The sequence below is a fragment of the Malus domestica genome, chromosome 10 (genome assembly GCF_042453785.1).
Source record: "Malus domestica chromosome 10, GDT2T_hap1".
Taxonomy (NCBI): Eukaryota; Viridiplantae; Streptophyta; class Magnoliopsida; order Rosales; family Rosaceae; genus Malus; species Malus domestica.
The window spans coordinates 41,807,192-41,822,260 of NC_091670.1; the positions used below are offsets into that span (position 1 = coordinate 41,807,192).

The 15,069-nt window shown below is 41.7% G+C and overlaps 2 protein-coding genes across 2 annotated transcripts; both read left to right on the top strand.

The window, feature by feature from the left end:
• Window positions 1–4,210: 4,210 nt before the first annotated feature.
• On the top strand, window positions 4,211–6,299 carry LOC103446689 (2-oxoglutarate-dependent dioxygenase DAO-like). Its single transcript, XM_008385815.4, has 3 exons — window positions 4,211–4,818; window positions 5,398–5,716; window positions 5,838–6,299. The coding sequence occupies exons 1-3, from the start codon at window positions 4,469–4,471 to the stop codon at window positions 6,084–6,086; spliced, it is 918 nt and encodes a 305-aa protein (XP_008384037.1). The 5' UTR covers window positions 4,211–4,468; the 3' UTR covers window positions 6,087–6,299.
• A 7,222-nt stretch (window positions 6,300–13,521) lies between these two features.
• LOC114827489 (uncharacterized) lies at window positions 13,522–14,616 on the top strand. Its single transcript, XM_029109327.1, has 2 exons — window positions 13,522–13,818; window positions 13,975–14,616. The coding sequence occupies exons 1-2, from the start codon at window positions 13,522–13,524 to the stop codon at window positions 14,614–14,616; spliced, it is 939 nt and encodes a 312-aa protein (XP_028965160.1).
• Window positions 14,617–15,069: the final 453 nt, after the last annotated feature.

Genomic DNA, 15,069 nt, shown 5'->3' on the forward strand with positions numbered 1-15,069 from the left:
ATTCCATTGCTTTCAACCATGATTCATCTTCCATTGCTTCTTCATACTTCTCTGGATCCATGATGCAGAGATTGCATTGAGCCAATACTTCAGCTAGTTTTCTCTATTTCAGTAGAGTATGTTCAAATGCTTGAGTGTTTCTCTCATCTTGACTTATGCTGCTGAAGGATTCACCTGAGAGGGGCAAGATAGTTGGAGAGTTTAAGTTTTCAGCATTGGTATTCCTTCCATAATATTGTGATACAGGGAAAATTTGTGATAGCATGTGACTTTCATTATTTCCAGAATTGAAGATATCATATACAAATCTTCAATCAATGGGAGGCATCACATCAAAACATAATTTCCAATCCCAAGCTGCTTCCTTATAAAAAAACAATGTCTCTGGACAAGACAAGTTTCTTGGTAATTGGATCAAACACTCTATAACCCTTTTCACAAGTTGTATAGCCAACAAGTACTTCTTTGACAATTTTGGGTTCAAGCTTGTTTATAAGCTCATTTGGAACATGAACATAGCATAAAGCACCAAATATTCTCATATCTCGCGAATGTCATGGTTTCCATATGAGAATAGGCTTCAAAAGGTGTGATGTTGGCCAATGCCTTTGTGGGACATTTATTTAATAGATACACAGCCGTATGCACTGCTTTAGCCCAGAGATAGTATGACATTCCCTTCTCATGTAGCATAGACTTTGCCATTTCAACCACTGTCCTATTTTTCCTCTCTACAACTCCATTATGTTGTGGAGTGTAAGCTAGAGTAAGTTGCCTCCATATTCCTTCATTCTCACATAATTGTACAAATTCAGTTGACATGAACTTTCCCTCTCAATCATTTCTCAAACACTTTACTTTAAAACCATATTGTAGTTCTATCATGACTTTGAATTTTCTAAAACAACTGAATGCTTCAGACTTGTAATTTAGAAAGTATACCCATACCATTATGGTACAATCATCTATCAAGAGCATGAAATATTTATTTCCAGCAATTAACTCAACTTTCATAGGACCACATAGATCAACATGGACAACTTCAAGTGGAGCATTTGCTCTCAGTGCTTGATTATTTGAGAACTCATCTATCTGTTTCTTTCCATATTGGCAGCCTTCATATACATCACTGTGACTTTCAAGCTGTGGTAAACCATGTACCATATCCTTATCCCTCAATTGCTTAAGACCACCAAAATGTAGGTGCCCAAGTCTTCTGTGCCAAACCCAAGTAGAATGATTTACACTAGCTCTCAGTGCAATTTGGTTTTCAGGTATAAGTGACAAATGATGTCATCTGTTTCCTTTCATCTTCACTTTAATGACTAAGCAATTCAGTGAAGGACCATCAAATACATTACATATTCCTCCACCAAATAACAAGAAATATCCACATTCATCCATTTGTCCAACATTGAGCAAGTTTTCTTTTAATCCAGGGAGATACATGACTTTTCTAACATACTTTCTACCCTTATTAGTGTCAATAACCAAAGAACCCATTCTTACAACATTTACAAGATCTCCAGTAAGCATTTGAACTTTACCTGCAATGTTGGTTTTCACATCAACAATGAGATTCACATTTCCTGTCATATGATTGCTGCATCCACTATCAATGTACCATTCTCCATTCACTTTAGCCTCAGTGATTGCATTGTTAGCATAGAATAGATTCCCTGATACTTTTGCTTGATTTGCACTATTAGCTTTCTGCACTGTTTTTCCCGCCATACACTATCTAGCCCAGTGCCCAAAATTGTCACAATTATAACATTTTGGTTTGCCATTGTGTCTACACTCACCAAAATGAAACTTCAAACACACCTTGCACTGAGGTTTTATGACTTCTTGGCTCATTGATTGAGATGGGTTCACATTCTGAAATGAGTTTATAAAAGGTCTCTGTTGAAACTTGGGTTTTGACTCCCATTTCTTTCCCTTTGGATTACAATTTCTCTGAGATTTAAATGGCCCTGAGTAGGAGCTACCTCTATTTTTCCCCTTTTGACTCACAGAGAGTGAGGAGAAAGCTTTCTCAATTGTATCAACATTATACAAATCAAACCGTTGTTCTTAGCTCTTCAAGATTGCAATTACTTCCTGCAATTCTGCAGTCTCCAAACATTTTGTATTTTCTATGGCCAAACATATAGGGTCATAAGGTTTACTCAGACTAATCGAGACTAATCGAAACCTTTTGCACGAATCTCTCATTAGAGGGAGTTTCACCAAATGTTTTCATCTGATTAATCAACTCATTTAGCCTTGTAAGATAACTAGATAGAGACTCATCATCTCGCATCCTAGCATATTCAAATTCTCGTCTAAGGTTTTGAAGTTTTACCTATCTAACCTGATCACCACCGTGGTATTCTCCATACAACAGATCATATGCCATCTTGGCTGAGTCAACGTTGGCAATCTGAGGAAAAATCTGATCAGAGACTGCATTTTGTATGATTCCTGGAGCCTTTGCGTTCTTCATGAATACAATAGTTATTTCTTCATCAGCTTCATCTTTCGATGACTCTTCAGCTTTCTTCTTCTTCTTTGAATCAGGGGTTGTAATCCCCTTTTCTACTAGATTCCATAACCCATGAGATTTGAAGATTGTTACCATCTTGATTCTCTAGAACTCGTAGTTATCATCGAAGAAAATTGGAGTCTTCACTTCTGAGCCTCCAGATCCAGACATCTTTGGTCTGAACAGGTTAAATATACTTCTCAGATGATAACGAAACTCCGGCAATCTTCACCAAGCTTCGAAATGAGCTTTGATTCAGCTTGGAATTCATAGTTTTATGCCCAGATTCAAATAATCGAACCTGACTATGAGGCCATGTTAGTGGTTCTGGTTTCTAAGATTTTCAATGGTTATGCAAAATGGAGAAGAAGAAAGAATTGATGAATGTTTTCCTCTCTGCCACGAAATGTAGCAGAGGAATATATCTCTCTTACTCTGATGCAATCACACATACATCGAGCAATATACATGACCATTAGAGAGAAGTGGCTGGATTCCCTACGTCACAAAATGATCTCAGCCATACGTTTAGCTAATTACTAGGATCATCACACATGGCATTTTATGCCTTACATCTTTTGACCTCACACTTGGCAATAATATACTCAAGTGAATACACAAATAAACTCATCTTACACTAATACTAATCAGCTATAGACTTATAATTCAACGATGTATTTACATTCGTTGGACTCCAAGAATTCTTCTACGACCAAATGCCGGAGGAAATGAGAACCATGGGAGCAGCAGCATACCTCAGTGCGGTAGGTGTTGGAAACTTCTTGAGCAATGCTATAATATCTGTGGTGCAAGAAATTAGCTCAATGCATGGTGAAAAATGGCTTGGTAACAACATCAATCGTGCCCACTTCGATTACTTTTATTGGGTAATTGCAGCTTTGAGCACTTTGAATTTGTGCGTTTATGTACTTCTTGCTAAACCTTTCGTATACAAAAAGTTTGAAGCACAAGAAACCAACAAGGAGAAAGAGCTAACTTGAAGCTTACGATCTCTCTTGCAGTTAAGAGAAAGTACAGGTATTAGTATAGAAAAATGTCTGTACTCATTCCGTGTTTAATATAAGGCTTTTATAATATAGTGGACACCTCACTGCCTCAACATTATATTACAGTAACTGTACAATACTTGTAAACTTTGGTGCGTTGCATTGATGACAATTTGTGGTAACTAATCCTTTTAATGATTCGATAAAAAGGAAGCCGTTATTGTTTCCTCGAATCCTTTATCCTTGTATCTTTTTTTCAAAATACAAATGTACGAATCATTATATTGCAATTGGTTAACTAGTAGAATTGGATGATCTTTTTCAAAACACACATGAATTTATGTACCTAGATTAACTGTATAATACGTGTAGAGATGGAGCCCCCAACAAAACATAAAAGATAAAACAATCAAGTAATTGTCCCCTAGGTGACAGGGAAATGATGGAATAGGTGGAATGTCTGAAAAGAAACAAAAAAGATAAAAACACTCTCATGCACTACACAACACTATCTTCTTTTTTTTTTTTTTTTTTTTTTTTTTTTTCTGTCCTCCATTTCCGGCAGAAAGTGGAGAGATTTTGCAAAAGTTTCTATAAAGTGAAACCTCACATGGGTAATCGGTGACGTTAACTTCTATTCTTCTTCTTTGCCGTCTCCTTAATTTTTTTTTTTTTTTTTAATATTGTAGGTATGAGATGCCAGCTTACTTTAAACTCTTCTAAGTCAAACGATACACGCGAACAGAAATCGGGTTGCCGGCCCATTAATTATTCTAATCCTTAATTAGTAAAAAAGAAATGCGTATCGTACAATCTTCAATTCCAGGTGAATAATTAAAGGGATCCCAGCGAACGGTGAAATCCATTTCGAGAAGAAAAAGTGGAAAAAGGGTAGAGATCCAGGAAGAAACAAAACAAACCCAAGAAATCAGAAATGGGAGATGGTGAGGGCTGCACGACCGTCCCACTGATTGATCTGAACCAGTTTCCAGATGCACAAGCGTACAAGAAACTGAGGGAAGCATCTGAGACATGGGGTTGCTTCAGACTTGTCAACCATAAGATCCCATTGAGTCTGATGGCAGAGATGAAGGCTGTGGTCAGATGTTTGCTTGACCTGCCCATGGAGATGAAGATGCAGAACAAAGATGTCATTGCTGGCAGTGGCTACGTGGCACCCAGCAAAGCCAACCCTCTCTATGAGGCTTTGGGTCTGTATGACTTGGGATCATCTCAGGCGGTGCATAGCTTTTGCTCTCAGTTGGATGCTTCTTCCGACCAGAGGTTAGCTTTTTGGCTCTCTTTTGCTTAGGAAAATAATTTCCGCACACCTCTTTTCTTTCACCACACATTCTATACCTTGATTCTTATTATTAAATAGTTTGATTACATACTAGCTGCCCAAATCAAGTTACAACGTTAATAATCGTCAAGATTATTTGGTCTAGTAGCACCATGTCTTCACATCAATATTCTACATTCGTCTGTAGTACTATATATAATCATTTTATGTGTCGGACGTCTATTAATTTTTTTGATTGAGCAATATTCTAATTAATTTGATGTAAACTATGGAATGAGAATTCAAACTTTGGTGCGGATGGGAAGCAATCTGCTGTAGCCTATTTGGGTGTATGACGTCCATTATTCTATTAAAAAAATGGACGGGCATTGGTAATATGTTGACACCAATGACACCGACACATTATCGATCGATTGCATCTCTTTTAACTTGTTTTCTAATAAATAACATATATATACACCCACATATACGTGGTCTTTTCAGAGCCGGATACGTTATTGATGAGAGTCTTGAGGTTAGTTTTGAGAGTCTTGAAGTTAGTTTTCTTATTGAATGAGCAGAGAGGTGATAGAGAAGTATGCTCAAGCAGTGTATGAGCAGTGTGTTGATATAGGGCGCAAGTTGGCAGAGAGTTATGGACTGGTTGATAGCGATTTTCTCAAGGGCTGGCCCTGCCAGTTTAGGATAAACAAGTACAACTACACCCCTGAATCAGTGGGCTCTTCTGGTGTACAACTACACACAGATTCAGGATTTCTAACCATTCTTCAAGACGATGAAAACGTTGGTGGTCTAGAAGTGATGGACAAGTCTGCTGCTTTTGTAGCAGTTGATCCTTACCCAGGCACTCTCCTTATCAATTTTGGGGATGTTGCTCAGGTATATATGCACAAAAAGATTGTCTTGTTAATTTCCCCCAGTTTTATGTTTGTATTTAATTTTTTTCGCTAATTTGCACTATTATAAGGTAATCTAATCTTGTTGATATTTTCATATCAAGGCATGGAGCAATGGGAGGTTGTGCAATGTGAAGCATAGAGTACAATGCAGGGAGGCAACTACTCGAGTTTCGATCGCTACATTTCTCTTGGGACCCAAGGAAGAAGCAGTTGAAGCTCTTCCGGAATTTGTGGATTCAGAGCACCCTCGACTCTATGTCCCTTTTTCTTATGAAGATTATAGAAAGCTCAGACTATCCACAAAAATGAGAGCTGGTGAAGCCCTTGAACTCCTACGCAGTCCATCCTAATTGTTGATATGAGGCAAATTGCTCAGCTTGTTAAATTTAATTTCCTAGTGATGGTGTGATATGAAATGTAATATTCATTTAGAGTCATTAGACGTGTGCTTTGCTTTGCTGATAACAGGCCACTTCAGTGGCTCTAACTCTGCTATGTGGGTAGATTAGGCTGTAAATTAAGCCTAATTATGTTGAATTTGGAGTATCAAATGTGTGATGGTGAAGTGTTGATACAACTGCCACCTCGAAATATAGAAAAAAAAGAAAAGGTGTTGGCAGTAAGACTCGACCAGCCACTGCATCCTTGTGTCACGGGCCATGTGTTAAAAACAAAGAAAATGCCCAAGACATCATATATCTAAGCCCATGAAGCCATGTCTTCATGGAAGCTTCTGGAACGTCCCGGAGAAATCAAGAACGTGGCGGAGCATTCAAGATAATCTAGGGCATTCCGGAACATTCCACACAAGTGTACATATTTAAGCCTCACCTAGAATAATCTAGATTAGGCAAGTTGTATCTAGAACTATGCTAGATATTTTTGGATGTAAGTAGGGGATTCTAGAACCCTCCATTGAGGAGGTGACTTAGGCCTATAAATAGGAGGTAAGGCCATTTGGCCAAACCATCCAAGAATTGTAAGCAATTGTAAAGTTCTCTTAACTTTCAATACAAAGCTTCCTTTCTCCCATCTTTTAAGTGATCTTAGCATTCTCCAAGCAATCTTAGCTTTCTTTGTGATTCGATCCGGGGAAGCGAGGCTTCGAAGGCTTACTTAGCTTGTTCATCGAGGTATTCAAGTCTAAGTGCCGCACGGGCGGAAGGCTTAAAGAGTCATCCCGTGACAGCTGGTATCAGAGCCAAGCTCGTGAATCACTTGAAGGAAAGTAGGATATGGCAAGTGGAGAGATGGTGTCCGGAGTCTCCGATCTAAGGGAGCGTACTGCCGAGGTCCAAGACGTTGCCAAGAGCAAGCCAAAGTTAAAGGACTTGCAAGCATCGATGGAGACCATGGAAGAGCGACTCGAGAAGGTGGAACGAACCATACTCGAGTTCGATACTCGACTTGATGAGGACGTTGTCGACAAGGAGGAAATCCAAACCATGGTGGACAATGGTAAGGATGAACTGCGTGGCTTGGTGGAAGGGCTACGAGATGAGCTCCTTGGCGCTCTCAACACCATGGCAGAAAAGATGCGGAGGGAAGTCCAGGTTCACCTTGACAACATAGAGGCAAGGTTTGTGGCGCTTCAAGAAGAGATAAAGGACACAAGGGAACTTAAGGGAGATGTGGCGTTTTGTAAAGAAGCAGTCGTGAAGCAATTCGTGCAAGGGCCGAGGGAAATCAAGGCGTTGGACTCCAAGGTAATCGACTCCTTTAAACCCACATCCTATAATGGGAAGAGGGAAGCAAAGGAGCTCGACACATTCGTGTGGAACGTGGAGCGATACTTCAAGTACCTGAAGCTTGAAGATGACGAGTCCAAAATCTCAACGGCAACCATGTTCTTAGCTGACAATGCCCTTATGTGGTGGCGTCGTCGGAGCATGGAGATTGAGCAAGGTACGTTCTCTCTCACCACTTGGGATGAATTTAAGAAAGATCTTATGTTGCACTTCTATCCCCAAAATGCCAAGTACGAAGCCAAGGAGAAACTAAGGTGGCTCAAGCAAACGGGGAGCGTCAAAGACTATGTCAACGCCTTCGTGAACTTGTTATTCGAGGTGCCCAACATGTTAGAGGAAGACAAGCTCATGTACTTCATGAGTGGACTGCAAAATTGGGCAAAACTCGAACTACAAAGGAGACACGTGCAAACATTGTCTGATGCCATTGCCGCTGCCGAATCCTTGATTGAGTTTAAATCAAGCCACCAAGGTGATTCCAAGTCCACGGGGAAGAGGGGTAACCATGAGAGAAGTGGGGGAGAACATAAGCCGAAGGACAAGGCCGAGACAAGCAAACCGAAGGAGAAGAAAGCCGATAAGCATGACAAAGGCAAGGGTAAGTCTTGGCAACCCACTTGTTACCTATGTGACGGCTCTCACATGATGCGAGATTGCCCACAAAAGAAGGCCCTTAAGGCCATGGCTTTTAAGGAGGACAAGGCCGGGGAGAGTAACGATGCAAGTATGGGATGCATCCGTCTACTGAATGCCATCCAGACAACCCTCCCACAACCTAAGGCTCAAGTTGGGGGAGGATCATTGTTCGTCGACGTCAAGACTGGTGACAAGATGACGCGTGTGTTGGTGGACACGGGAGCAACACACAACTTCATGACGTCGGAGGAAGCCACAAGGCTTGGCCTCCGAGTCACAAAGGAGCCTGGTAGCGTGAAAACGGTAAATTCCGCCGCCACCCCCATTGTTGGAGTTGCGCGTAATGTGCACGTAGACATTGGCACATGGAAGGGAACGATCGACTTCACCGTAGTCAAGATGGACGACTATGGCGTAGTCATTGGGTTAGAGTTCATGGACAAGGTACGAGCCTTTCCCATTCCCTTCTACAATATCTTCTGTATCCTAGCCGACGGGAGACAACCTTGCCTGGTGCCATTAGAAAGGCAAGCCAAGAAGTGTACCCAACACTTGTCGGCAATTCAATTTGCCAAGTCTTGGAAGAAAGGCGAGGCCACATTTCTTGCAACCCTAATGTTGAATGAAGGGGAGGAGAAGTACGGGCCTTTGCCGAAACAAGTGGAAGACGTCCTTGCGGAGTTTGCGGACGTGATGCCTAAGGAACTACCAAAGAAGTTGCCACCAAGGAGAGAGGTCGACCATGCGATTGAGTTGGAGCCTGGTGCTAAGCCTCCCTCCAAATCACCTTATAGGATGTCGCCACCCGAGTTGGAGGAATTGAGGAAGCAACTCAACGAGCTACTTGATGCTGGCTACATCCAACCCTCCAAGTCCCCATATGGTGTACCCGTCTTGTTCCAACGCAAGAAAGAAGGTAGCCTAAGGTTGTGCATCGACTATAGAGCATTGAACAAGATTACCATCAAGAACAAGTACCCACTTCCGTTGATCGCCGACTTATTCGATCAACTTGGTGAAGCAAGGTACTTCACAAAGTTAGATCTTCGATCGGGATACTACCAAGTGAGGATAACCCCTGGAGACGAATCGAAGACGGCGATGGTGACCAGATATGAAGCGTTCGAGTATAAAGTCATGCCATTTGGTCTGACCAATGCCCCTGCAACATTCTGCACATTGATGAACAAGGTATTCCATCCTTATCTTGACAAGTTTGTCGTGGTTTACATTGATGATATCGTTGTCTATAGCAAGACATTGGAGGAGCACGTCAAGCACTTGCGCATAGTGTTCAAGACCCTTCGGGAGCATGAACTCTATGTCAAGAAGGAGAAATGCTCCTTTGCCACAAAAGAAGTAGAATTTCTCGGCCACAAGATAAAGGAGGGGAAACTTATGATGGAAAATGGCAAGATCAAGGCCATTCAAGAGTGGGAACCGCCGACCAAGGTACCAACACTACGATCCTTTCTGGGGCTAGCCAATTACTATCGGAGATTCATAAAAGGGTATTCAGCCATAGCAGCACCCTTGACAGACCTTCTTAAGAAGAACAATGCAATGCATGGGAATGGACGAACCGGTGTCAAGAGGCATTTGAGAGGTTGAAGAAGGCCCTAATGGAGGAGCCTGTACTAAGGTTGCCTGACCTTAGTAAGCCATTCGAGTTGCACACTGATGCTTCCGACTTTGCCATAGAAGGAGTGTTGATGCAAGAGGGACATCCGATAGCCTATGAAAGTCGCAAGCTAAACAATGCCGAGAAGAGGTACACGACCCATGAAAAGGAGATGACCGCCATCGTCCATTGCCTTAGAGTTTAGAGGCATTACTTGCTTGGTACCCCATTCATCATCAAGACGGACAACGTTGCCACTAGCTACTTTCAAACCCAACAAAAGCTCACACCTAAGCAAGCAAGGTGGCAAGAGTTCTTAGCGGAGTTTGATTACAAGCTAGAGTACAAGCAAGGAAAGGAGAACGTGGTGGCCGATGCTCTAAGTAGACGAGTAGAGTTAATGGCTACGGTACTCAAGCCGCAAAGCCATCTCTTGGACCGTGTCCGAGAAGGTTTGTCACATGACGTCCAAGCCAAGAACATTGTGGAGTTTGTCAAAGATGGGAAGACAAGAAGGTTTTGGCTTGAGGACGGCTTGCTATACACCAAGGGCAAGCGGATCTACGTCCCAAAGTGGGGAAGCTTAAGGAAAGAAATCCTTAAGGAGTGCCATGACTCAATGTGGGCAGGACATCCTGGCACTCACCGCACGTTGGCTTTGGTGAGCGATGCTTATTATTGGCCACAAATGCGGGATGATGTAGATTCATACGTGAAGACTTGTCTTGTGTGCCAACAAGACAAAGTGGAACAAAGGCAACCGGGAGAACTGTTGGAACCACTTCCCACCCCATCAAGACCATGGGAGTGTTTGACCATGGATTTCATCACACATTTGCCCAAGTCTGATGGATGTGGATCTATCTTCGTCGTGGTTGATAGATTCACCAAGTATGCCACTTTCATACCCGCACCCGTGGAGTGCACAGCCGAAGTAGCTGCACGCTTGTTTCTAAAGCACGTGGTGAAGTATTGGGGTGTTCCGAGGAGCATAGTCAGCGATCGAGATGCTCACTTCACGGGTAGATTTTGGAAGGAGCTCTTCAAGCTACTTGGCTCAAAGTTAGACTTCTCCACAGCTTTTCATCCCCAAACTGATGGACAAACGGAGCGGGTTAACGCATTGTTGGAGACTTATTTGCGGCACTATGTTAGTGCCAATCAACGAGATTGGGCTAAGTTACTTGATGTTGCCCAATTCTCTTATAACTTGCAACGTTCGGAGTCGACGGGGAAAAGTCCGTTCGAGTTGGCTATAGGGCAACAACCCTTGACCCCGAACACGGTCGTGACTGGCTACACGGGGAATAGTCCAGCCGCTTTCAAAACCGCTAATGAGTGGCAATTAGCCCACGAACTTGCTCGAGCTCATTTGGAGAAGGCTTCAAAGAAGATGAAGAAATGGGCGGATCGCAAGCGAAGGAATGTGGAGTTCCAAACTGGCGACCAAGTCTTTGTGAAGCTTAATGCGTCTCAGCACAAGAGTACTCGTGGCTTGCACAAGAGCTTGTTGCGGAAATATGAGGGACCATTCCCTATCATCAAGAAGGTTGGCAAAGCCGCGTATGTTGTGGAACTCCCACCCCGCCTCAAGTTTCACCCGGTGTTCCATGTGAGCAACTTGAAGCCTTATCATGCAGACAATGAGGAACCAAGTCGAGGTGAGTCTCATCGAGCACCCCCTTTGATGACGGAGGCATTTGACAAAGAAGTGGAGAGCATTGAAGCCAAGCGTGTCGTGGTGCGACCAAGACAACCAAAGCATGTGGAGTACTTTGTCAAATGGAAGGGGCTACCATACTCCGAAGCAACATGGGAGAAGGAGACGTCCTTATGGCAATATAAGGACTTGATTCAGACATTCGAGAGGCAAGAGTCGACGAGGACGTCGACGGCTTAAGTGGGGGAGGATGTCACGGGCCATGTGTTAAAAACAAAGAAAATGCCCAAGACATCATATATCTAAGCCTATGAAGCCATGTCTTCATGGAAGCTTCTGGAACGTCCCGGAGAAATCAAGAACGTGGCGGAGCATTTAAGATAATCTAGGGCATTCCGGAACATTCCACACAAGTGTACATATTTAAGCCTCACCTAGAATAATCTAGATTAGGCAAGTTGTATCTAGAACTATGCTAGATATTTTTGGATGTAAGTAGGGGATTCTAGAACCCTCAATTGAGGAGGTGACTTAGGCCTATAAATAGGAGGTAAGGCCATTTGGCCAAACCATCCAAGAATTGTAAGCAATTGTAAAGTTCTCTTAACTTTCAATACAAAGCTTCCTTTCTCCCATCTTCTAAGTGATCTTAGCATTCTCCAAGCAATCTTAGCTTTCTTTGTGATTCGATCCGGGGAAGCGAGGCTTCGAAGGCTTACTTAGCTTGTTCATCGAGGTATTCAAGTCTAAGTGCCGCACGGGCGGAAGGCTTAAAGAGTCATCCCGTGACACTTGGTTCGACTGATCGCCGGTCTGTCCCTGATACTTGCCTCTCGTGCTTGTTTTTAACAGGACTACCCCTAAATACACAACAACTCGCAACATGGCGCAATCGGAAGTTTTGTTATAGCTAATTGTTGTAAGTTTTGATTGACCCAAAATCCAAGATCTCAATATATAACTGGAAGAGATAACGGATTTGATTTTTGGAGTCTATGACATGCCCAACAATTCATAGGAGTTGTCTTAAAAACATGCCCAACAATTATCCCCTTATCTACGTATTTCTTTGTGCAGATGAAGTTGTTGACAGTATTTCTTGCTAAACCTTATTGTATGAGAAACAGAGTGCTTCCCATTAGGGACTTTGTTAACCAAACAGGAAACTAGCTAGTTATGTCATTCAATTTTCGACAGTGACAGACTCGGTTCTGTTTTTGGCAAAACCTCCTCTTGCTTCAGCATCCAATAACTAAGTTATCCACTTCAATTGATTACTGCGCTTGGTTTCGTTTTCCTTGTTTGAGACTCTATTTTTGTGCTTTTAGTTTCTTTTTCAATTGCAAGGGGCAGCTCAAATAGACAATAAAAATATTTATTCCTGCAATCGAGATTCTGTGTTCAAATACCTCTGTTTTTTCGATTCTTAGAATCCTCCCTTCGGCAATATCGCTTGTATAAAGAAAAAAAGGTAAATTAATAAACAAAAATCTTGTTTCACAAAGGACCTGTAGTTCAAGTAGTTAAGAGTGTTTATTCTTGCACTCGAGGTCCCTTGTTCAATCCCTATTGTCCAATATTGTTGAATTATAAGTCTATAGCTGATTAGTATTAGTGAAAATAAGATGAGTTTAATGTGTGTATTCACTTGAGCATATCTGTCAAGTGTAAAGTTTCAAAATATAAGGCCATGAGTGCCATGTGGAGTGTGATCCATGTAATTAGGTAGATGAGTGACTAAGATTAAAAGTAGAGTTTTGTGTGGTCCTAAAGCTAAGGCCATCAATTAATGTAAAGGAGTGTTAGTGCTCTTTTTTTTCTGAGATATACAAAATATTCCTCTGCAATACTTTTGCAAGAAGGGGACAAGAAAGAAAACTTTCGTTTCAGCTTCTTCCTTCTCTGTTTTTCGTTTTCTGTTCAGTTTTCTTCTCTTTGGATAAAAACTCATTAAAGAAAGTTACTCTAACATGGCCTCAGAGCCTGGTTCGATCATTTGAGATATGGGCGTAAACTGTGAAGCATTTGAGCTACACTTGAGTTCGCTCCGGCTCAAGCGAAGTTGCCGAAACTCCATAGATTCCAATTTCGTTTTGTGTTCGTCTTGTCTAAGCTAAGAGATGGTTGGATCTGGAAGTTCTGAGGTGAGAACTCCGATCTTCTCCGGTGAGAACTACGAGTTCTGGAGGATTAAGATGATGACGATTTTCAAATCTCATGGGTTATGGAGATTGGTTGAAAAAGGGGTTACGATCTTAGAGTCAAAGAAGAAGAAGGCTGAAGGAAGCTCAGAGGGAGAAGAAGACGATGAGAAAATGGTCGCAGCATATATGCAAGATGCAAAGGCTCTAGGTATTATACAAAATGCGGTTTCTGATCAGATTTTTCCTAGGATTGCCAATGGCGACTCAGCTAAGGTGGCATGAGATCTACTATATGGAGAATATCATGGTGGTGATCAGGTTAGATCCGTAAAACTTCAGAATCTTAGAAGAGAATTTGAGTATGCTAGAATGCGAGATGATGAATCCCTATCTAGTTATCTTACAAGATTGAATGATTTAATTAATCAGATGAGAACATTTGGTGAATCCCTTTCTAATGAGAGACTTGTGCAGAAGGTTCTGATTAGTCTAAGTAAACCTTATGATTCCATCTGTTTAGTTATAGAAAACACAAAGTGTCTAGAGTATGTTGAGTTGCAAGAAGTGGTTGCAATTTTGAAGAGTCAAGAGCAACGATTTGACTTGCATAATGTTGATACCACTGAGAAGGCTTTTGCATCATTCTCAGTAAGTCCAAAGGGGCAAAATAGAAGTGGAGTTCAATCTGGCTCATCAAAATTCCAGAAGAATTGGAATGCTAAGGGAAAGAAATGGGATTCGAAATCTCGATTCCAACAGAAACCTTTCACTAGTCCTGCACCAAATCCATATCAGTCACAGTCAATGAGTCAAGAGACTGTCAAACCACAGTGTAGAGTGTGTTCTAAGTATCATTTTGGTGAATGTCGATATAAGGGTAAGCCTAAGTGTTATAATTGTGATAAGTTTGGTCATTGGGCTAGAGAATACACTGTAGGGAAGATTGTGCAAAAGGCAAACTCTGCAAATCAGGTGGAAGTGTCAGGAAATTTGTTTTATGCTAATAGTGCAATCTCGGAAAAAATATCAATGGGAATTGGTATGTTGACAGTGGTTGTAGTAACCACATGACAGGGAATGCTGATCTCCTTGTTGACATAAAGACAAATGTTGCTGGAAAGGTGCAAATGCCTACTGGTGTGTTGGTGAATGTTGCTGGAATGGGTTCATTGCAGATTGACACTAATAGAGAAAAAAAGTATATCAGGGAAGTCATGTATCTGCCAGGTTTAAAAGAGAACTTATTGAGTGTTGGACAAATGGATGAGCATGGATATTATCTAGTGTTTGGAGGAGGCTTGTGCAGCATATATGATGGACCTTCACTTGAAAACCTTATCATCAAGGTTAAGAAGAAGGAAAATCGATGCTATCCTCTTTCTCTGGTGAAAAATAATCAGTTGGTTTTGAAGGCTAGCTTGGAGCATTCTACTCAGTGTTGGCACAGAAGACTAGGCCACTTGAATTTCAGAGGCTTCAGCAACTCAGTGAGAAGAATATGGTGTATGGTCTTCCATATCTAGA